The 21,499-nt window shown below is 54.0% G+C and overlaps 2 protein-coding genes across 5 annotated transcripts in view; both read left to right on the forward strand.

Annotated features, from left to right (window-relative positions):
• AP3D1 (adaptor related protein complex 3 subunit delta 1) overlaps positions 1 to 3,591 on the forward strand; it is a 39,720-nt gene extending 36,129 nt beyond the window's left edge. Inside the window, exons 30-32 of the mRNA XM_065658772.1 lie at positions 206 to 327; positions 1,083 to 1,162; positions 1,545 to 3,591. Of these exons, the coding sequence (XP_065514844.1) occupies positions 206 to 327; positions 1,083 to 1,162; positions 1,545 to 1,640 (298 nt within the window). The 3' untranslated portion in view covers positions 1,641 to 3,591. The remainder of the gene's footprint in view (positions 1 to 205; positions 328 to 1,082; positions 1,163 to 1,544) is intronic.
• A 613-nt stretch (positions 3,592 to 4,204) lies between these two features.
• Positions 4,205 to 20,073, forward strand: MOB3A (MOB kinase activator 3A). 4 transcript variants are annotated; one of them, XM_065658773.1, is made up of 4 exons: positions 4,205 to 4,294; positions 14,946 to 15,501; positions 17,582 to 17,784; positions 18,763 to 20,073. In XM_065658773.1, exons 2-4 carry the CDS (start codon positions 15,084 to 15,086, stop codon positions 18,790 to 18,792), a joined length of 651 nt encoding a protein of 216 aa, XP_065514845.1. In that variant the 5' UTR covers positions 4,205 to 4,294; positions 14,946 to 15,083; the 3' UTR covers positions 18,793 to 20,073. The 4 variants fall into 4 exon arrangements, with proteins under 4 accessions (XP_065514845.1, XP_065514847.1, XP_065514846.1 ...); XM_065658775.1 differs by lacking the exon at positions 4,205 to 4,294 and adding an exon at positions 9,632 to 9,867; XM_065658774.1 differs by lacking the exon at positions 4,205 to 4,294 and adding an exon at positions 9,920 to 10,576.
• The last annotated feature ends 1,426 nt before the right edge of the window (positions 20,074 to 21,499 follow it).

A 21,499-nucleotide genomic window follows, 5' to 3' on the forward strand; every position in this document is an offset into this window, starting at 1 on the left:
AGGCTGGCAGAGGTCCTGTGGAAGTAGCTCTAGTTGAGGTCACTCCAATCTGGAGTATAGTTCCCACATCTGCTTTAAACCCATTTTCGTAGAGCTTGGTAGTACTTAGACTTCTGCGTCCTGCGATGTCTCAAGGTCTGCATGGGGTTAATGTGGCAGATTTCACTTGAATTTCTAGTTGAAGTGTTTCCTTCCTGTTTTGCAGTGATGCTTTTGCCAAGCTCCTAGAGTCTGGAGATCTGCACATGAGCTCTATTAAAGTAGATGGAATTAGCATTTCTTTCCAACATCTACTGGCAAAGATCTGTTTTCATCACCATTTTTCAGGTGGGTCTTCCTTGATGCAAACCTTCTGCAAAATCCCATATTCTAAGATTCCCGCTTTGCTTGCCAGTGCAATGCACTGTGACCTCAACAGTGACAGGAGGAGGTGATGGCCACACTAAATAAATTTGGGAGAGGAGTTTTTTCCAGGTCTGTAATAGATCAAAACATGGCAGTGTTCTTCACAATGAGCACTCCTTCTGTCCCTGTGGCTTTCCTCCAGCCCAGCAAGGCACGTGCCAGGTACCACGGGAGCAGCTTGCTTACAATCAGGGCTGTAACTGTTCTCTGAAGGCTGTGTTTGATCTCCAGTGCTTCAGCCTGCCTCCTCCCCAGTGCTTTGTTTCAGTCAAGGAGAGCTCAAGCTATTCCATTTTGGACTTAATAATTAAAACATAAGTACTGGATGAAGCAAAACAAATGGCTGTTTCATCATGCTCTGGTTGAACTCTTTAGATGTTTGCCTTGCTGAAAGTGTTTCTGGGGAAGAGATCTACATTCTGATCAGCATTTTTGCCACGAAACAGTTGCAGCTTACTTAAAAGACAAATGACTTAACCTCGTGATTGTGAAATACCCCAGATAGGAGCCAGGAGGAGCCAGGCACATAAATCATCTTAACCCTGACTTCCTCCTCCCCTCCCTCAGTAGAAACTCCTGTTCCTTGAGGCCAGGGAAAGCAATAGTTCCTCTTCATGGGAAGCAAACCCTGTATTAAAAGTTGTTCCACTAAATGAAAATTCCTTTTCTCTTTATAGTTGTGGAACGCGTTGATTCGTGTGCATCCATGTACAGTCGTTCTATCCAAGGTCATCACGTCTGCCTACTGGTAAAAAAGGTGAGAGCATTGTAACACTGAGACAAGACCCAAAGAGAAGCTGCAGCCTTCCTTGGCTTAGAGAGGGGGAAATCCTCATGTCTGAATCCCCTGGGGACACCATGGGCAGATGAATTCATCTGGCCCATGGAGCAGTTAGCACTGAGCTGCTACTGCACTCGTAGCTCCCAGTGGGCTCTCTGTTGCTCAGCCCATACCCAGTGGGTAGTAGCAGTGTTGGTGGCTTCCTCGAGCTGTCCCCAGGGTGTCCTCTTAGCTGAGCCTGCTCTGATCCTGTGCAGGCTTCACTGGTTGATCCTAATCCCTGGGCTTGGCTGCAGATAAAATTGTCCCCTCTTAGAAGAGGAACCAACTGATTTCTCTTTTCTTTTTTCTTTCCAAGGGAGAGAACTCTGTATCCATAGATGGGAAATGTAATGATTCCACCCTGCTTAGCAACTTGTTGGATGAAATGAAAGAGACATTGTCCAAGTGCTGAATACTCCTTACAGAATACTCCGACTGCAAGAAACACACCTAACGTGTAAAGACGAGCAGACCCAAGTGTTAAGTTTCTCCCTCGTACGCATGTACTATCCTGGGGCACGTGCTTTTCAGTTAACTCCACCATTGTTTGCAGTTTAGACATTTTAAGGCTGTATGTTACCTTTTTATTTCAAAACTTTTTACAAACTGTGGTGTTAACCCTTTCTAGCCCAAAGAGACCCTGGTGACATGACTGGAGGAGGGAGGGAAGGGCGCTATTTATTCAGCAGCTCATGATGATCCATCCCATAAACTTTGCTATCTGCGTGGGACAGTGGACTAAGCAGAATTTCATCAACAGTAGCACAGTGTTGCTTGTGCTTATTGCCAGGGGAGGTTGACTTGATACTTAGCCATGGAATGTGTCTTCAGGGCTGCTGTAGTTGATGTATATTTCTAGCAGAGGCTGGTGCTGGACCTGAAGGCCTCTTTTGTTTTTTTATATATATATGATTTATTATTATTATTATTATTATCTCAAGATCTGTTGTGATCAGCATATAAACATCCTCCATCTCCTTGAGCTAATCCAAATGAGCCCTGTGAGAACTGGGATGTTTGACTTTCTGTTTATAGTAGTTGCCTTGAGCCTTAACCTTCTTTTAGTGACAGCTGAAAGAGTAGAGAGTGACTGCATGGACAGGCTGGAAGTGTCACTGTTTGGTCCTCTGCCCCCGTTGCCCACCCCTGCAAATGGAGTCTCTCATGCCTCTGCCCTTTGAGCAGTCTCTGATGTGTTTCATGAGTCCATTTCAATTTCACATTCCTAGGGCATAGCAAGAAACTGGAAATCCAAGGGGGTCTGTTCCTGCTTTTGTATCATTTCACTCACCAGCTGAGGTTGACCACTGCCAGGTTGGAGAAACGTGCCCACATGTTTAATCCTTTGTGCTCTGAACAGTTTGGAGGTAAAGCCCTGCTCCCCCTCTCATCCCTGCAGCATTCCACAGCCCTGCCCTTGCAGTGCCTGTGGATTGAGCAGCACAAGTGTACCTGGATCCCTGCTGGGGGCAGGAGGAGGTGTTGGTGAGGAGCTGCAGGCCTGCTCTGTAGCAGGTCCCTTCAGAGGGAAGAAATGGAGGGTCCACAAAGTGAAGCCTATTCTGCACTCTTGGAATCTTGTGGAATCGCTGACCAGAAGGGGATGTTGCTGTGTCCTTTAAAGCGATGCTGAAGTGATGTCCTTCTCCGAAATACCTTGCTTTGTATTTTATCCTCCTCACTTCCATTTGTTTTACTTTTGCTGCTCCACACCCAGCAAACTGAGAACACACTTGAACAGTTTTGCTTCGAGCCCCAGGGCAGAGAGCTGTGGGTTGCTGTCACCAGGAGGGTCCCCAACGAGGGTTTGCGTTGGTCTGTGCCTCTCCAGCACCACCACTGCGAACTAAACCCCATGCAGGCCACAGGATGAAGTGTTGATTATCTCCTCTGGGTGAACGTCCTGTACTTGTGCTCTTCACCCTCTTCCCAACACGAGGGTGTTCAAAGGCTCTGGTTTTATTTCTAGGACCAGCTTCATGTTCTGACCGTGCTGCAGGAGCTTGTTTTCCCTGCTGCCGAGGTGGTTTAGTGTGGGTCAACCTCCCCTAGTGAGCCCGTTGGTGTATTAGAAACTGAACATATTACAATTGTCTTCAAGGATAATGTTCCTCAATTAGTGTTTGGGGTTTTTTTTTAATTCATGGATGAAAACTGTCACTTTAGCATGTAGAGTCTTCTCTTACAGAATCCTGTGCAGTGATTCTAGACTTTTGAACCTGTATGATGTGTTACATTCACAAATTGATTTGCTATCAACATTCCCTTAAAAACAACAAAAAGAAAACGAAACCAACATACCACAAGCTGCTGTAATGATTTTGTGTCGAGATGATCCAATAAACTTTCAAAACAAAGTTCAATTTTTGGCTAACGAGTCGTTTTCCTACACAACCTCACAGTTTGCATGGACCCAAAGCCAACAACACGAATTTATCCCAGCTCTGAATGCTCCTGTCTCGGGGGGAGGACAGAGGAATCTCGCTCCAGTAGCTCAGGAGGAGGTAAGGACCCCACTCAGTGTCCCAAACATAAGAAGGATGTGGAGCTGTGTAAGTCCAGAGGAGGCCATGGAGATGCTGCGAGGGCTGGAGCAGCTCTGCGCTGGAGCCAGGCTGAGAGAGCTGGGCTGGGGCAGCCTGGAGAAGAGAAGGCTCCTGAAGGGGAGACCTGAGAGCAGCTCCAGTAATAATAAAGTAGAATAAAGGGAAATATAAGAGAAAATAAGAATACCAGAAAATAGAATAAAAGAGAGTAACAAAAATAAACAGATAAAAAGTTGATAAAGGAAAATAATAAACGGCAATAAACGAGCATTATAAAAGAAAATACAGTGAAATAAACGGGAATGCGGGCAAACACCCCCAACGCGGCCCCGCTTCCTGCCCCGCCTCCCCTCTCCCCGCGGGCGGAGCCGGTGCCGCGGCCCCTTTAAGAGGAAGTAGTGCCGGCAGCCGCGCGGAGAGGGGCCTCGCGCAGGACCGCCGGGTAGTGCGGGGGGCGGGTGCTGCGGCCGCACGAGGGGAGACGCTTCCGCGCCGGCGCCGCTGAGCTGCGGGCGGGCAGGTACCGGGGGACGCGGCGGGAGCCTGGCGGGGAGCAGGGCCCGGGCCCGGGGGTCCGACGCGGGGCGCGGTGCCCGGCGCTGCCCGTTGCGGCCTCCTCAGGCCGGGCCGTGCGGGGAACCTGTTGCTGCGCGGCCGCCGACCCCCGCCCGGCTGTCGGTCCGGTTCTCCGCCCTCCCCTGGCGAAGGCGGCGGCTCCGGCGGCCCGTGCCGAGCCCGTGCTGCGGCCGAGGGGCGGTTGTGCTGCGGTGCGTGTCCCGGTGGGGCTCGGGGTTCTTTCCCCCTGCCCTTCTCTCATAAATGCTTGTGCTGGGGGTGAGGGCAAAGTCCTGAGCCCCAGAGCTCACCTCCAGTGCCGGGGAACGGGGAATTCGCCGCCTTTTCCCTCCCCGTGGTGAGCGGGGCTCGGAGCAGGATGGGGCAAGGCGCATCCGGCTCCGCTTCTGCCGCTTGCGGGTCGGTGCGGCAGCCTCAGCGCCTGCGGGGAGCGCGGCCCCGTGTGCGGGAAGGACGGGCAGCGGTGAGCGCGCTCCTTGGACCCTGGGCTCGGTTCTGGGCCCCTCGCTGCAGGAGAGACATTGAGGGGCTGGATGGGGCCAGAGAAGGGAATGGAGCTGGTGCAGGGCCTGGAGCCCAAGTGTGATGGGGAACGGCTGAGGGACCTGGGGGGTTCAGATGGAGAAGAGAAGGCTCAGGGGGGACCTGATGGCTCCCTACGAGTGCCTGACAGGAGGATGGAGCCAGGAGGGGCTGGGCTCTGCTCCCAAGGAACAAGGGATGGGACAAGAGGAACCGGCCTCAAGCTGCACCAGGGCAGGTTTAGATGGAGCTGAGGAACAATTCCTGCCCCAGAGGGTGCTCAGGCATTGGAACAGGCTGCCCAGGGCAGGGCTGCAGGCACCGGCCCTGCGAGTGCTCACACAGTGTGGGGACGAGGCCTCAGTGCCATGGGGCAGGGGTGGCCTTGGCAGCGCTGGGAAGGGTTGGACTGGATGAGCTTAAAGGGCTTTTCCAACCCGCTTGATTCCATGATTCGATGAAAGGAAAGGGCAGGAAGTCCTCCAGAGGGATGTGGCGTTGTCCAGCACACGGTGCAGATGTTTGGAAACAGCATCTCTGTTGTTGGCTCTGGTGTTAGTGCAAGGCAAGATCCTCTTCTCCTGGTGCTTGGAGGTGGGGAGCGGCCACGCTTTCTCAGCTTCCATCCTTTTCCGGTCTGGAAGTCCTCCCCGAGATGCAGGGCAGGGGGGATTTCTGCTGGGAGATGTGGAATTTCCCCAGCCACCTGCTTTATCACGGTCCCCAAGGGCTCCATCCTTGCACTCTGCTTCCTTTCCAGGCTCTAGGCTCCCATCCAGCTCCCTGTTTATCTACTGTCACTTCTTGGACTGCGTATTCCACATTGCACATTCACTTTCTGCCTCAGTCACGTACTTGTGAGCTTGGGCAGGAACCTCATAGAGAGGGGTGCTGGGAGCTCATGGAGCTTGGTGCTGGGATAGCGCTTGGTGTACACTGAGGAGCTGTCCCTGGAGCAGGAGCTCCCTGTGCCCGGCTCACCTTTCAGGGTCTGGGATGCTCTTTCGGACCCGTTACTTGGGGTTGTGCCATCGTCACAAGCGGGCACGGGCTCTCCTGCTCCGCTGAGGCTTGGGGAGCTGGAAGCGAACTCAGCATCTCCAGCAGAGTCCTCGCGGCTTCAGCTCTGCTCTGGTGTGCGAGCTGTTTGCCAGGTGCTTCTTTGCCCACGCTTGGCTCTGCCGTGGTTCTTTGGTTGTCGGGGTGTGAAGTACCCCCTGAACCCAAGCAGTGCAGTTTAGCCCGTGCGTTGAGGTGGGGCTGTGCTGATGTGTGCCGTGTCCTGTACCTCGTGCTGCTGGGCCAGGGATCTCCATGGACACAGTGTCCATAAGGACACACAAAGGAGAAGTGCTTCCCTTCTCAGAACGGAAAGCATGTGAGGTCTGAGAAAGATTACAGACCCAAACCAGAGCTGTGCACAGCAGTCGAGCCTGGGGAGAGAGCTGCCTTCATCTCCTGAGTTTTAATTTCTTACAAGACAGGAAAGTATTTTGTGAGCCATAAATGCTGCTGTAAGGGGATCTATAGCTGGCTTTGCTGGAGCTTTAGCAGCTTATCTTCAGAAATAAGTAATATCCACCTAATGCTTTCAATAAAGAGTGTACCTGAGGCCATGTCTTTAGCCTCCCTTTTCCAGATGGCCCTGGGAGGCAGAGTTACCGGTGACTCCTGTGTTAGTGCTGCTTGCTTCCCTCTGGAGCTGGGCTTGTGCTAAGAACTGGCTGAATTGTTGCTCTGAGTGCGTGAAGCAGAGAGGAGGAACGGAGGCAGCGAAGGCCTGAAAACAAACCGCCTGTGCAGGAAAAGCCGTCGCACCGCAGCAGCTTGGGCTGCTCCAGGAGAGCCTGGGCGAAGGCTCCAGGTGCTTGGCTTTGTTGGGGTTGAGTCAGTTTAAACGAGAAGAGGGGAGGCTGAGCTGAGCTCTTAGGCAGAAGCTCTGCCCTGTGAGGGTGCTGCGGCGCTGGCACAGGGTGCCCAGAGAAGCTGTGGCTGCCCCATCCCTGGCAGTGCTCAAGGCCAGGTTGGACACAGGGGCTTGGAGCAAGCTGCTCCAGTGGAAGGGGTCCCTGCCCGTGGCAGGGGTTGGAGCTGGATGGGCTTTAAGGTCCCTTCCAACCTGAAGCATTCCGTGAATTTAAGAAGAGGCAAAAGTGATGCCGCTGGGTGCCGCATGTCCTGGGAACCGTCTGGCTTTGGGTGAATCATGGCCCGTGCACTGGCTCCGAGGGAGCCCGTGGAGCAGAAAATGGGGTAGAGCCATCCAAAATGTGCCACTTTGAAGCAGGAGCCGAGTCAAGCCCATGGCTGCACTGAAAGGCAATGTAATGTTTATTTCATCCTAACTGCAGGCTTCTCTCGGAGCTGCTGTCTGGGCCTTTGGGGGTTTTGGCTGCTTCTTTCTTCTCCTGCTGTGTGGCAGGAGGTCTTATGATGTGGTTAGTCTTGAGGTGCTCTTTAGCTCCACATCAGTGGGCTTATTCCTTGCCTGGAGACATGTAATGTGTCAGGTTACTGACATATCTCCTCGTGAAGGGGAAGAGCAAGCCTCACGGGCATCTGCTTTCAGCAAGAAACAGTACTGCTTTTCTTCTGAAAGCATAGCATTAACATGGGCAGAGGAGGTATTGGTGTGGGATTAGCCCTGCTGAAGGAAGGGTTGGCCAGCTCGTGCTCCGGCTCAGTCCCTGCGTGAAGGAGCTCATCGACCCAGCACCTCCCGTGACCGGTAGCTGTGCTCTGGAAGCAGTGCCTCTGCTGCAGGCAGAATTCATCCGCAAAGCCCATGGTACCTTTAACTTGGGCAGGGGCAGATCCCAAAGCTAGAGCAGATGAAGCTGGTGTTGGTTCGAAAACATCCCTGCCCAGTGAGGATAATAACGTGGAGCCTTCAAAAGTGGGAAGAAATGACATGGTCTAGTGTGAGATGTCCCTGCCCATGGCACGGGGTTGGAATTGGATGATCTTAAGGTCCTTTCCTAACCCAAAGCAGTCTGGGATTCTGTGAAACACACCGCTTACGGCTTGGCCTCCCAAATCCCACACTGCCCCTTACAAATCCCAGTCTGGAGGACAGAGAAGGGTCTTCCTGAAGGAGCAGGCTTCAAAACCCAGCCCCTGAGACCTCAGAAAGGCAGAGCCGCTCGCAGCGTGCCTCCGCTGCAGGGCTTCACCCTGGAAATGCTGCTCTGTGCGGTTTAACCTGGACTCTGGCCCTGCTTGTCCCTGAAGGCAGCTCTGCCTCCTCATGCAGCCACCCCGGTGAGCCCCATCTGCAGGAACCTGCCAGCAGAGCTGCAGCTCTGACACTGCAATGGGTGCCGTGTCATCTCAGAGGCAAGTCACTGGCTGTGAGGTCTTGAGCTGTCCCGGCCACTCTGCAGGCATTTCTAGGCCTTTTAGACTATAAGGCCTTTTAATGGAGGCTGTTAAACTGCAGCTTCTGCTCTCTGAGCATCCCCTTTGGGGAAGAGAAAGCAGGAGGGGTGATGACCTCCTCCAAAAGGTACTTTCTTGGGTGGCATTTGCACCCTCTGTGGCTGTAAGGGGACGTCTGAAAGGCTGGGGGGGGACAACGCACGCTGGAAATAGGCTCTTGTGTGTAGTGTTTGAAGAAGATTCACCCCCCCCATCCCCTGCCAGAAAGGGTTACCCAGCCCCATCAGTGCTCACTCCCCGCAGTACCCCCATAATGTCCCTGCTGTCATCTTCCGTGGTCTGGCTCTAGGTCCTGAGCTCAGAGAGGAGCCCTGAACTGCCTGCTCCTCAGCCTGCTTGTGTGCTGGAGAGGTGCCTCTTGCTGCGTCTTGCTTCTGAGTAGCCCATCAGCTGCCTGATGGGCTCTGCCAGAGCTGCTGCCCTGGGGTCTTCTCCTAACCCAGAATAGCTTCATTTAACAGGGGTCTTCCCTTTATTATATAAACTAACCTGACCTTAAAACTGGTCTGAATGCCTTTTAGGGGAAAATCAGGATACCAATTAAAGCCCAGTGTAGCTATTTTTTGGTCTTTTATTGTGCTACTGCCTTTTCTTATGCATATGGAGATGCAGATAGGCTCTGGTTTGCATGGCTTAGAGGCACGTAAAGTGACTGTCCTGCTCCTAAGGAAGTGATACGGTATCTATACAGTTTCGTACTTGGGAATTTCCAGCTTGTGCAACACATTTAAATTGCAGGGGTAGGGGGTTGCCGGTGCCCAACAGGACTTAGAACTGACAGTTGTGGTGCAATATAAAGGGCTCTTTGTTTGCCTAAATGTTGGGAATGCAGCGTTTGAAATGCGTGTTTCTGAGGGGCTCTCTGAAGTTTGCTGCCGAGGCTGCTGCTGAAGCAGCTTCCAAAAGAAAAACGTGGATGTTGTCCTGCAGAGCAGCGGGATGAACGGGCCCAGCCTGGGGCTGTAGGTGCAGTAGGGATGGATCCGCTCCCTGCTCCCTCTCCTTTAACTTCAGAGCAGCCAGGAGCAAGCGTGGAGAAGGAAAGAAAAAGGCGATGCCGGGGGTGCCACCAGGCAGCTTCTGGCTCTCTTTGTGCAGCAGCGGGGAGCGATCTTGCAGGAGAAGAGGCCGAAACACCACGACAGAGCTTGTGGAGGGGAATGATCAGCGTTTGGGAATAACACTGGCAGCTCCCTGGGCCGGCCTCGGTGCCAGACAGGAAGCCGGTGACGTGGAAGCGTCTCGCCGGGATCATGAATGGCCGGGCTTGCGCGCTCAGCCTCTGCTCCGTGCCCTGCCCCGGCTGAGGTAAGCGCAGGCACAGACCTTTGTGCCTCCTGTCATGAAACAGTCCCAAAGAGCAGCCAAAGGCCTCATCCCGTGGAGGTGAGCTGCCGCGGGTGGCTCCAAAGGCACAGAACCTGCCTGCCGTTTGTGCCGCTCCAGCCCTGCTCGCCGGAATTGCTCTGATCCTTGCTGTCCGTATTAAAAGCTCTCCTTTGATCGTTGAAAACCAGGATCGGCTCATCAGAAACAGCGCAGAACGGCTGTGGGAAGGTATTTGTGAAAGGAGGGTGGGGAATTATGGAGAAATTGTGCATGTATGTCCGTCTTCGCTGGGGTTTTTCTGTCTCGAAGCCACTTTTTGGGTGTGCTCTGTAAGTTTGTTTTTGTCTTGAAGCCCTCGATGCAGCTGGTAGATTCTGGCCGCTTTATCAAACCAGCATGGGTGGGTTTGTGTCCTGTGTTGGAAGCGATGGTGTTAGCAGTAAGGACACTGAAAACCGCGCTGGGAGGGAGGTGGAGGCTCATTGCTCCCTTCTCCCTTCAGTGGGGATGGGGTGGCTGCACGGGCTCATCCCCAAGGGCTGCAAGTAGAAGCAGGAGGTTCAGGCTGGGCTCGGTGCGAGTGCCCAGCAGCAGCCCCATGTTGGTATCATCTCACCAGGCAGCAGCGCGGCTTCCCTAAAAGGAAACCAGAGACACCACTTCTCTGGGGAGCTCACTGGAGTTTGCTCAAGGGCTTTCTGAGCAGCACCACGGCAGGATGTGAGCCTGGCGCTGGGGTCAATGGGAGGGAAGTGGCTTGTGTCTGACCCCTCCCCAGCCTGCAGGAGCCTTCGGATTGCAGCCGCCCTGGAAACGGGACTTGGGTTTTTTTCCCCTCTGTTGAAAAAGGAAGCTCTTTGCCTCCGTGCCTATGAGCACACGCTGCAGAGACGGGCAGAGCAACTGCAAGAGTCATCTGCCAGGGCTTGAAGCGCAGGTAGGAGCTTGCTGACGTGCTGCTTTTGGTCCCTGGCTGATGTTCAACCCCTGCACGGTGTTAGTGGTGAGGGGAGCGCTGGGTGTTGTTCAGGCAGGCTCTGACGGAGCAGTCATGGGACTCTTGGAAGAGGGTTTCGAGCCGTCCTGCTGCTGCGGGGGGGGGGTTAGGATCCGGTGGGAATGCTGCTCGCTCCTGGAAAGCCTCGGGATGGCCGCAGCGTGTTGCAAGGGAAGAAGCAGTTCCAAATGTTTTAGAAGAGGTGACTGTCTTCCAGGGTTTTATACCCTCTCTCTGCATGTAAAAGTAACCAAGAGACAGGGAACCGACTGCTCGGGCTTCCTCTACCCAGAGCTCAGTTTAACGTGAGCCTAGCTTGGATCTGCCGTTGGCAGCTAGGGAAGAGGAGCAGCAGGGGGATTCCCACAGCCCTGTCCTGGCTTGCCGTCAGCAGAAACCAGTGTTGGGACTGGAGCTGGGACTGCCCGGAGTTAGGGGAGAAAGTGAGCTTTTGGGGCAGGGAAGAGGGGACCCAGCCTGAGCTGGCGAGTTTTCTCCTTAACCAGCACAATTCCGAGCCATTCCTTGGTGTACTTGGGAATAGTGGGAAGCTGGAGGCTTGTTTGTGTTCTGGACAGCCACAGTGTGGGGCTGTCTGTGGTGGTTGTGAGCTCGGAGCGGTGGTCAGGGTGCTCCTGGAGCACCGGTGACATGTGCTGTAATCTTGGCTGGCTGTACAGGAGGTTGGGAGGGGATTCTGCTGTTTTATCTCATCTTTGAAGCCTGCAAATACCACTCAGGTGCCTTGCGTGTCCCATTTCCTAATTGTTCCGAACCTTTCCTTTCTCTTCTGTGCACAGGCAGCATCCCAGTGCTGCCCGAGCTGCGAGTCCTGCCTGTGGAAGTAGGTGTTGTGTGTGTGATATCATCTTCAAGAAATGCCAGGGATGCTTTTGGTCTCTGTGTCTTCTTTCTTTCTTTTTTTTTCCCTTTTTTTCCTAGAGCTAAGTGTTTCTTTTAGCTCAGTTGCAGTCAAAAACCATAATTAAATAGGTTGCATCTGCTTGAAGTCTCAGCTACTCATTTTGCTAATGCCTACAGACAGATGCTGAATCGTCTGAGAGACAATTGCTGCTGTGTCGAGCTCCCCACTTCTCATGGGTGATGTCTCTGTAGAAAGAGGAAGTTGTTTGTAGGATGAATACAGCCTCGGTACCAAATAAACCCTACTCAAAGTCCCTCCACCCTGCTCAAATGGCAGTTTCTTCTGGGCTATGGTCAGTGGTTGCTTCTTGATGTGCAGTCACCGGCCAGCACCGATGTGAGTGTGGTCACTGTGATCAGATCTGACAGGGAATAGGTAGGAAGAGCCGTACCATGCCAAGGATGCTGTGAGGGCTCTGTGCGGGGCAATGTTCCTGCTCCTTGATGGCTTCTTTGTTTGAAAGGACATTTCTCCATCTCCAGCATAAGGAAACCATCGCGTGTGAGTGTTCTCTGGGACTGATTTCCTGCTGGAACTGGCTGCAGACTCAGCACCTGCTCTCCACATTGCCGGTGACTCGAGGCTCATCCGCCCTTTGCTCCGGACGTGGCACCGTGGCTGGGTGGGTGCAGTCCCCGGGTGCTGCAGGATGTGGTGAGGCTGTGACACAGCTCCGGGTAACCAGAGCTGTTGTCTGTGCTCAGATGTCGCTCTGTGCAGTTCACTACTTCCTCTCACCATGTCTGTGGTGTGACCAAACACCTCCTAAAGACACCTTATGGGGGGATGTCCTTCTTTTCCAGCTACTAGTGGTGTCCCTCAGGGCTCGGTGTTAGGGCCATTGTTGTTTGATATCTTTATTGATGATCTGGATGAGGGGATCAAGGGCACCCTCAGTAAATTTGCAGGCCACACCAGGTTGGCTGGGAGTGTTGATCTGCTGGAGGATAGAAAGGCTCTGCAGGGGGATCTGGACAGGCTGGATCCATGGGCTGTGGCCAATGGGATGAGGTTCCACAAGGCAAAGCGCTGGGTCCTGCGTCTGGGCCACATCGACCCCATGGAATGCTCCAGGCTTGGGGAAGAGCGGCTGGAAACTGCTCATGGGAAAGGAGCTGGGGGTGCGGATTGATGGAGCTGAACACGAGCAGCTTGTGCCCAGGCAGCCAAGGAGCCCCCAGCATCCTGGCCTGGATCAGCGCCAGTGCGGCAGCAGGGCCAGGGCAGGGATTGTGCCCCTGCGCTGGGCACTGGGGAGGCTGCACCTTGAATCCTGTGCTCAGCTCTGGGCCCCTCACTGCAGGAGAGACATTGAGGGGCTGGAGCGGGGCCAGAGAAGGGAATGGAGCTGGTGCAGGGCCTGGAGCCCAAGTGTGATGGGGAACGGCTGAGGGACCTGGGGGGTTCAGATGGAGAAGAGAAGGCTCAGGGGGGACCTGATGGCTCCCTACAAGTGCCTGACAGGAGGATGGAGCCAGGAGGGGCTGGGCTCTGCTCCCAAGGAACAAGGGATGGGACAAGAGGAACCGGCCTCAAGCTGCACCAGGGCAGGTTTAGATGGAGCTGAGGAACAATTCCTGCCCCAGAGGGTGCTCAGCATTGGAACAGGCTGCCCAGGGCAGGGCTGCAGGCACCGGCCCTGCGAGTGCTCACACAGCGTGGAGACGAGGCCTCAGTGCCATGGGGCAGGGGTGGCCTTGGCAGCGCTGGGTAATGGTTGGACTGGATGGGCTTAAAGGCCTTTTCCAACCTGTCTGATTCTGTGGGTCTGTGATTTTTCTTCTTTCTTTGACTCTCACACAGCAGCTGAGGGGGTCGCAGCAGTTCTGGCCACAGAGCAACCACATGTGCCCTGATTTTACCTTCCTGCCCAGGGTGGATCTCACTGGGCCACATTAAAATGCCTGTTCAGTTTCTCCCAACGCATGTTGTGGCCCACGTTGCAACAGGAGGTTGGATCCCTCTGCTCCTCCACAGGAGAGGTGACTGAGCCCGTTTCCCACGGGAAAAGCAGCACTTGGGAATGTTGAGGCTGGTCCTAGCGGGACAAACTGAAGGGGTTTGGGTTTTTTGCTCTGAGGAAACAAGAGGCCTTGGTTTAAATCTTCTTAATCTTTCTCCGGAGAAGAGATGCTGATTAGCACTGCACAGCATCTGGTAGAGATGGGCTGAACTGTGGCAGCCGTGGTGTTGACCTTGAATTTGGAATTCTCTTGGCAGCATTTGAGGAAACTATTTACATATTCAAGCAAATTATGGCTTCATAGAAATCAGGGTAGATTTCTGCTTGGTGAAAGGGATTCGTTTGCTTGCTTGCTTCTAAAATCATGGAAATTCTTACTTGCCAGATCCCATAAGGCATCAGCTTTATTTAATTTCTCTTACTTTACTTCTTCCTCTGCCCAGCACATGTAAAATAATATTCTTGGTACACATAGTTTTCTGCCTTAAGCTTCCATCAAAGACCAGCTTGACACAAATTACACAAGGGGATGGATGTGGGAACAAAGGAGGGATAATTAGCTACAGATAAACAGAGCTGTGTTTCTCGTCAGCATCCTTTTAGATCTCAACTTGTGTCTCACCCTCTTGGAGCTAATTCTTTTCCACAGACTGAAAGAGGAAGGCGAGCTTTCAACCAGCCTTCACCTTGACGTGAGCTCAGCTGAAATGAAAAGCGTGGTTATGGTCTGCCTGCACCTGGAGAAGAGGCTGCGGCTGCTCTTGGAGCTTGTGGTGTTTCAGGATATTCTCTTTACGGGTGTCTGAGCTGCGACTTCTTCTTCCTCTTCTTCTCTTTCTTGTTCCCCTCCACCCTTTCATGTCCTGTCTTTAGCACCACAACAGCGCACACATCTGCTCAAGCAGCGGCTTTGTTGGAGTACGTCTGTCAACAGATCTGAACTCCGTTTGGGTTGCCAGAACCTTACCTTTTAGGTGGGCTGGTTTCCAAAGCGGGGGAGCAGAGGTGAAAAATCTGATCCAGGAAAAACCCAGCTTGTTTTACCCTTCTTAACTCCTTGGTGTATTGGAGCGGAGTAGGAGGTGGAGTTTCTCATTGCTTCTGTGGGGTTTGGGTCTCGACGGGGTGAATTGCAGCCACAGCTCTTCCCTCTGGGGCTGGTTTCCTCATCCCCACACCAAGTGTGTAGGGAGACCTTGCAGGGGTGACTCTTGGCACCTCTGATGGCCGAGCTGCTGCTCTGCTGCAAGCTACGCTCTACAGAGAAGGGGGAGGAAAGAAACCTGGCATTGGTTTCCCCCCCTTCTCAGATGTGGGGTGAGGGCCCAGATGGTATCCCAGATCTCTGCCTATGGGATTTACACAAGGTTTCCTGTTGAGAGAGCTGCTCCTAATCGCTGCCCTTCTGTGCTGCGTTGCAGATCAGGACCAGATGAGCAGAGGAAGGTTTCTGTGAAGATCAGAGTCGCCCCAGCCCTGCCCCGGGAAGTGGCCCAGCAGCGCTGCGTCTCTGCCTGTCATCGCTGCGGACCTGGAAAAGAAAGAAGAAGAGAAGGAAAATGTCCCATGCATTAAAGCAAGTGTTCAATAAAGACAAAACCTTCCGGCCCAAGCGCAAGTTTGAGCCGGGGACTCAGCGGTTTGAGCTGCACAAGAAGGCTCAAGCCTCCCTCAATGCTGGCCTGGACTTGAAAGTTGCCGTCCAGCTGCCACCAGGAGAGGAGCAGAACGACTGGGTGGCCGTGCACGTGGTGGACTTCTTCAACCGCATCAACCTGATCTATGGCACCATCAGTGACTATTGCACAGAGCAGTCCTGCCCTGTCATGTCGGGAGGACCCAAGTACGAGTACCGGTGGCAGGACGAGCACAAGTACCGGAAACCCACAGCCCTCTCTGCTCCCCAGTACATGAACCTCCTGATGGACTGGATTGAGGTACAGATCAACAACGAGGACATCTTTCCCACTAATGTCGGTGAGTTCAGTTCTAGTTGTGGCTGGGAGGAGGGAGGTTGGTGCAGAGCCTTCTCCTTTGAGCCCTCGAGTCCCCTTTCTAGAATCACAGAATCACAGAATGGTTTGGTTTGGAAGGGACCTTCAAGCTCATCCAGCTCCAATCCCCTGCCACAGGCAGGGACACCTTCCACTAGACCAGGTTGCTCCAAGCCCCATCCAGCCTGACTAGGAGATCTGTTCCAGGAGATGCTGTTGCACAGGCCAGCCTTGTAGCAGAGCGCTTTCCTCTCGTGCTGCTCAGAGCCTGGCAGTGCAGTGAGCTCTTCTGAGCACCCAAGAAGCTTCAGAGCTCTTCTGGAGTGCTAAAACACCCAGAGCTGTATCAGATCCCATTTGGAGCCATGGATACCTCAAGTAAAGCCAAGCTGTGCCTAAGCAGTGAAAACAAGAGGCTGCTCTTAGAACAGTCTCTGCCATGACTCTTGAGCAGCTGACGCTGGCCGTGGTCTCCTGAAGGGCAGCTCTGTCAGAGCTGATTGCCAGGTTGGGTTCCACGCGCGTGCTCTGCGTCGGCCGGGTGATGGTGGCCACGTTTCCATAATTAGGCTCTTTGTCATTACAGGCTGGCGGTCGCTGACTCTGCCCTTTCAAGCTCAGTGCTTCCTGGCGTGTGCTCGGCTGTTGGTTGCAGCTGGGGGGATGCTGACACGTGCATGGAGGGAGGGGCAATGTTTCATCTATTGCCAGGGTGATGGAAAAGAGAATTTGGCCTAAGACACCCAAATCTGCATATCCAAACGCAGCTTCGTGTGCTGGCTTTGGGACAAAGAGGGTTGGGGGTTCTGTTTATTTTGTGTTAAGTAAGATGGGAGAATTCAGTATCTAAAGCATTAAGTAAATGTGATTCATCCCATTCAGAGCTCCCATCCTCTGGGATGCAAAAGAGAAGATGCAGCAGAGCTCCCAGCCTCTTGCCCCAGCATTTATCCCATGGAAGCCCTGACGGGATGCAGTTCGTCTCTATGTGGGACACGTCTGCCACACAAGCGTCCACAGGGCTCTTCCATACATGCCAAAATGCTGCTTAAACCTGGTGTGGAGCAGGCAGAGGGGAGAGCAAGGCCACAAACAGTCCTTCAGACAGCTGAGACGCTGAAATCCTCCCCGTGTTCCTCCTGTTGCCTGCACAACGGCTGCGTTGCCTTTAGCTAGGACTCTCCTGCGAGTCTCTCTGGGGACTACAAGCAGGGTGTTTGTTCTGCTCAGGGAGGCAAGACAAGTTTCCGACAGCAGGAGGGTTGTGGTTTGGAGGAGTTTTTAACTGTAATTGTTGTTGTCAGCTCAGTTTTTACCGGGTTCCTCACCCTCAGCACCAGCCGAAACGCTGCAGCTTTTGCAGAGCACTGAAAGGGTTTGAACTAATCCTTGTTCCTCCAGAAACAACCTGTGCGAACTTTAAACGGTGATGTATTGCCCTGAGATGGCTGGTGGGCTCCACTGCAGGGCCCTGGCTAAAGAAATCTCAAAGGACTGATCCCTTCAAAGAGACCTTAACACCTTTAATTTTTAACCAAAGAGCTAAAGACCCATCAAAATAAGAGAGAACGGTGGGGAGTTAACGGCCCTGACTCTTTCTTCTGGGAAGTTCTTTGGTCCTATCTTGTATCTTGTGTTCTTTATGTAAACATCAGAAACAGGAGTAGAAGAAAACTCTATCGAACTGAAGCAGCTGCTGGGAATCGGGGGATCCAAGGCCAGTTTCTTACAGCACTCAGTTGCTTAAATCTGTGCTTTGAAAAACCTGATCCAAGGCAAAAGGAGAGGGGAACTGGAAATTCGTAGCATCCCAGCCTGGTTTGGGTTGGAAAGGACCCTAAGATCACCCAGTTCCAATCCCCTGCCATGGGCAGGGACACCTTCCACTAGAGCAGCTTGCTCCAGCCTGGCCTTGGACACTGCCAGGGACGGGGCAGCCTGTTCCAGTGCCAGGAACAGAAGCCTTTCTGTCTCAATCTCTCCATTGTATCAATTCATTTTAGCCCCAAAGAACCAGTTTTAACTTGACTGAAAGTTTCTCCTGGTGATGTCTTCCCTCCCAGGTACTCCCTTCCCCAAGAACTTCCTCCCAGTGGTGAAGAAGATTCTGTCCAGGCTCTTCCGGGTCTTTGTCCATGTCTACATCCACCATTTCGACAGGATCACCCAGATGGGGTCGGAAGCCCACGTGAACACCTGCTACAAGCACTTTTACTACTTTGTGAAAGAGTTCAATCTGATAGACACCAAGGAGCTGGAACCACTGGTGAGTGTCTGGGTGGGCTCAGGGGACGCGTTGGTCTGTCGGGGTCTGGGGCAGTGCAGAAGGGCTTGACTTGGGGGTGGAGGGGTCACAGAGGTCTCCAGACCTTCAGAGGTCCCTTCCAACCCATACTGTTCTGTGATTCTCTATGAGGGGTGATGGTTTTAAACTAAAAGAGGGAGATTCAGGCTGAATGTGAGGAAGAAATTCTTTACAGTGAGGGTGGTGAAACACTGGCACAGGCTGCACAGAGAGGTGATGGATGCTCCATCCCTGGAGACATCCAGGGCCAGGCTGGATGTGGTTCTAGGCGACCTGATCTAGGTGAAGATGTCCCTGCTCCTTGCAGGGTTGGTCTAGATGAGCTTCGAAGGGCCCTTCAAACCCAGACTATTGTATGATTCTACCATCTCAAAACTGATTGCCCAAATCCAGGACATCAGTTGGCCTTGCAGCTTGACTGTCAGGAAACTGGGAGTCAGGATGTGCAGACACAGCTCAGCAGGGTAGTTTGGGTATGGGATGGGAGAAGTTGACTTGTTCTCCAGCAACCTCCTTGCGTTCCTAGCAGCTGGCTTGCCTTGTTTGTGTGAGCCTGACACTGTTGGCCATCCAGAACGGGGATGTGCTTCCTTCCCTGTGCTTGCTTCCCATGCTGAACCAAAAGCAAGGGCAACGCCAGCACCTTCACAAGGAGTCTGGAGGATGGAGAACATGACCTGGTAGACCCAGGAGGTGGTGATGGTGTTCCCAAAGCTGTTAGCAGCAGAGCAAACCTGCAGAGCCACTGGGCAGTGGAAGGGTGTCCTGTGGTGCCGGGGAATGGGAGTGGTGGGGGGAACGCTGACCTGCCCAAACCGGAGCTCTTGGGAAGTGTCACCGCGTGGCTGACTAAACAAAGGTGAGGTTTTGTCATCCACACCCTGGCTGTCAATGTGGATCTTCCTTCATGGGCCCTTGTCTTCTCTGTCCCTTTGACAGAAGGAAATGACCTCCCGGATGTGCCACTGAGCTCAGACCTTCCTGCTCCCACCTCGGCCTCTCTCCCGAGGACTCTGAGTCCCGCTCCTGCATGGGAGATGTGATTCAAGGGGAGAACAGAGACATTTTGTTAACAAATCTATATATTTTTAATGAGTTTCAATGTCAAACTGTGATACTGCAGGAATATTTTTTTAAAGATGCTCTAGATAAACTAGTTTTTTATAGTAATTTCTATTAAAAAAAAAAAGAAAATATTTGGGGCCACTTGATGGGATGCTCACTCTTGGAGGAGGGAAGAGCCACCCTGAGCTGCCTCCTCCTCATGCCCTCATGCAGCAGTACCACATGAGCCAAGCCAGACGCTTCAGATAGAGCCGTGTCCTGTAGCTGGTGGTGCCATGGAAGCGGTCCTTCCTTCCAGACACCCAATTCCCATCCATGAATGGTGTGTGTGGGGTGGACGTGGATCCCCTGGGGTGCTGTTTGCTTCCAGCACCTCTTCCACTGGCTGTGAGTCCAGTTTTTGGACAGAGCTGCTTTTGTGCTCGCTCTCTGCTTGGCATCCTGTCCCCTCCTTGCTTTCCCTCCATTGGATTTGGGTTTCTTCCATGGCAAGACCAGTGCTGCTGCTGCTGCTAAGGGAGTGCTGCAGCCCTGCTGTTGTCAATCTGCTGTTGCGTCTTACAGCAGCTCTGAGCTGAGCTTCTCCCCGTGCCCAGCCCAGGGATGCTGGCTGGCAGCCTCAGGCCAAGCAGACCTGTGCCTCGTGGGGATGAGCAGAGGGAAGGCGCTGGGACAGGCATGGGGAAGTCTTCTTCTCAAACACCTGCACTTGCCATCTCCCTGCGGTACGCTGACCCTGCCGAGAGGAACTGAGCCGCTTGCACCCCGGCCTCACTGCCTGCACGTGGGCCATTTTCTGCTTCCCATTAGGGTACGGAGCCTTGTCCCTCTTCCCGAGCTGCACATCCCCACTCAGCTGCACACGTCCCCTAACCAAAGGGTCTGGTGTGCAGCCAGAGGCCGCGAGCCTTGCCTGCTGCTTGCACAAGCTGCTCTGCTGCGTGAGGAGAGCTTGGCAGTGCCCCCGAGGTAGGTAGGATCTGGGGGGAGTGGGGGCCAGGGTTTACAGGAAGAGAAAAGGTTTCTATGCCCAGTGACCAAACTGCACCACTAACCGCTTCTTTCCTTACAAAGTTTTCCTGTGTCCTGGAATCTCTGTACATACGTGACTATCGTTAGGACACTCGTACAAATACCACTATAGTTCTCTGAAATGGAACCAATAAATTATGTTGTATTTACGTATCCCATTGCTGGATGTCTTGTGATTGCTCACTCGTCAGAGGCTTTCTGTCAGCAGAACAAACCCGATGTGTTTGGACTCCTCAGGAAGTACCGGAGCGCTGTTTCCTACAGCTCCTAAAGCTCCTGGCTCGGCTGCCCTAAGGTTTCGTTCCTCCTGCTGTCACTCTGCCAGGTCTGGGCTGCTCCAAGCCCCACGCGTGTTCCCAGGGCTGTGGGGCAGAGCAGGCGGGTGCTGGAGCTCAGCCACCGGGCCTGGCTTGTCCTGACTTGTCTCTGCAGTGTCCCTGGACCCAGTGGCTGAGCTGTTCTGTTCTCCCAGCTCCAAAACCTGGCTGGCTGGGAGGTGAATTTGAGCTCACCAGCCCTGGGCAGAGCTCTCCTGGTCACAGCTCTGCATTCAGGGTCTGCAGGTGATGTTCCTGCCCGGAAGAGGAGTTAAGGGGCTCCGCAGCCGCAGCTCCTGCCTGTACCAGCCCTGGCTGTGCCCTGCCTGCAGCAGCAGGTCCTGCCCGCTGCCCTGCCTGGCCCCTCTCGCTGGGCTTTGTGGGTGCAGCTCAGCGGGAGCTGCATCCACCTGGCTGGGTGCTGCTGGAGGGTGCAGTGTGGCTGCCCAGTGCTGTGGGCAGAGCCCACACCAGAGCAGGGCCCCAGCACTGCGCAGGCGAGTGCAGCATCCGCAGCCCCTGGTGTGCGAGGCCGGATCCTGAGCACAAGCTGGGAAGGGCACAAACCTGCAGGGACCCAGTGCCGGGGCTGAGCAGTGCTGGGTGTGTGCGTGTCGCTGCTCGCCTGCTTCCCTTTCGCACCCCCTCGGTGAGCACCATCTGCACCCGTCCCACTGCCACCCGTGGGGCTGCCTTCCTCTGCCCTCCCTTCCCCGTCGGGAGAGGTCTGGCTGCTTTCATGTGAGACCATCCCAGCCGGGACAGGGGGAACAATGGTGAGAACCTCCCCATGTCCGGCCATGAGAGCTCGCAGCCCAAACCCCCCCATGTGCTGCGAGGCATCCCCAGAGCGTGAGCAGCAGGGCTTGGTGTGATCCTGCCCCTCTGCCCTGCCCTGCGAGACCCCACCTGCAGCGCTGTGTGCGGTGCTGGTGGCCTCAGCACAAGGACATGGAGCTGGTGGAGCAAGGCCAGGGGAGGCCATGAGGATGCTCAGGGGCTGGAGCAGCTCCCGTATGGAGCCAGGATGGGAACACTGGGGCTGTTCAGCCTGGAGAGGAGAAGCTGCATGGAGACCTCAGAGCAGCTTCCAGTGCCTGAAGGGGGCTGCAAGGATGCTGGAGAGGGGCTCTGCATCAGGGACTGCAGTGATGGGACAAGGGGTGATGGGTTCAGACTGAAACAGGGGAAGCTCAGGTTGGAGATAAGGCACAAGCTCTGCCCTGGGAGGGTGCTGAGGCGCTGGCACAGGGTGCCCAGAG

This window comes from Lathamus discolor, chromosome 21, assembly GCF_037157495.1.
Source record: "Lathamus discolor isolate bLatDis1 chromosome 21, bLatDis1.hap1, whole genome shotgun sequence".
In the NCBI taxonomy this organism is placed as follows: domain Eukaryota; kingdom Metazoa; phylum Chordata; class Aves; order Psittaciformes; family Psittacidae; genus Lathamus; species Lathamus discolor.

Excerpts from the sequence above, each read along its gene's own strand:
- MOB3A (XM_065658773.1), top strand. The coding sequence starts at position 15,084 with ATGTCCCATGCATTAAAGCAAGTGTTCAATAAAGACAAAACCTTCCGG. Across the intron at positions 15,502-17,581 it reads CATCTTTCCCACTAATGTCG|GTACTCCCTTCCCCAAGAAC; the intron begins GTGAGTTCAGTT and ends CTTCCCTCCCAG. Across the intron at positions 17,785-18,762 it reads CCAAGGAGCTGGAACCACTG|AAGGAAATGACCTCCCGGAT; the intron begins GTGAGTGTCTGG and ends TCCCTTTGACAG.